This window comes from Penaeus monodon, chromosome 33 (assembly GCF_015228065.2).
Source record: "Penaeus monodon isolate SGIC_2016 chromosome 33, NSTDA_Pmon_1, whole genome shotgun sequence".
NCBI lineage: Eukaryota > Metazoa > Arthropoda > Malacostraca > Decapoda > Penaeidae > Penaeus > Penaeus monodon.
Genome location: NC_051418.1, coordinates 28,606,814 through 28,607,912, shown reverse-complemented (window position 1 = coordinate 28,607,912; position 1,099 = coordinate 28,606,814). Strand labels below are relative to the sequence as shown.

Genomic DNA, 1,099 nt, shown 5'->3' with positions numbered 1-1,099 from the left:
TGGAGGCTTTGGGTTAATTGATGACATAATCAAAATATGTTAAATTCTGATTGCTGTCTAGACCCTGATAAGGACTATACAGACCATGAGCTTTCTGAAAAAGAGTCTATTATTAAGAAGCAAATAGAAATGTGGGAGCAGTTACATAGATAGGTAAGGTGTGTTTAGAAGCAATTGCTGATTCCAGGGCAAATGTAGCATTACAATTAGTGTTGATGTAGTTCTTTGTTGTAGATTGGGAGGGTAGATTTTTAAAGGACTGAAGAGTAGCAATTAGTACTGATGTAGTTATAGCTGGTACTATAGGGGAAAAGAAGCAGTTGAAAATATTACTTGTATATTAACAATAAATGGAGTTATATTTATGATGTAGTTTTTTCCCTTTTTTTTAATGAGTAGTATTATTACATTCTAAAGTGCCTGTAAGTTGTATAGCCTCTATACCCTCGTCTCTTAGGGTATCATTCTCATAAGTGTAACCTATTAATTCATGTTGTTTTCTTCATAGATACTGTTAAGCACAAGGAATACACATACATACAGTTTATATCTGGTCCTGGTATCCTCAACATAAATGTCAATCGCACCACTGCTGGTTATACAGAACCCATCTCACTAGGTAAGATATATTGGCTTGAGGTTTCATTATTATAGCACTTAGATCTTTGTGATCATGTTAAATGTTCTTTTAGTGTAAAGTATGTCATATTGCCTCAAACTATTTAGAGACTAATTTTTATTTCAAGAATAAACCATTTCTATAAATAATTACACTGATTTGGAGTATTAGTTGCTTCATGAGTATGCTTTGAATTTGATCTAATTAGGCCATTATATTTCCCCATTATCCAAGTGGATAATGTTCTTGATATGCAATATTTCTGTAAATAATGCACTTGTTATTAATTTTTACAACGTTATCTTTTCTTGCTAGGTTACATGTACATTCTGGGTCTGAGTGACAGTGTATCAGAGGTAACGGTGGATGGTGCCAAGGCTTCATTTGAGTATGACCCGGAGAATCAAGTAAGTCATCATTAATTCTGAATTTTGACATATAAAAAGCTTTTATTAGTATAACTACTTTGATATCTGAGAG

The 1,099-nt window shown here is 32.8% G+C and overlaps 1 protein-coding gene across 1 annotated transcript in view; it reads left to right on the top strand.

Moving 5' to 3' along the window:
• LOC119594200 (lysosomal alpha-glucosidase-like) overlaps positions 1-1,099 on the top strand; it is a 23,350-nt gene that overhangs the window by 21,969 nt on the left and 282 nt on the right. The window contains exons 20-21 of the mRNA XM_037943271.1: positions 509-619; positions 935-1,026. Coding sequence (XP_037799199.1) covers positions 509-619; positions 935-1,026 — 203 coding nt within the window. The remainder of the gene's footprint in view (positions 1-508; positions 620-934; positions 1,027-1,099) is intronic.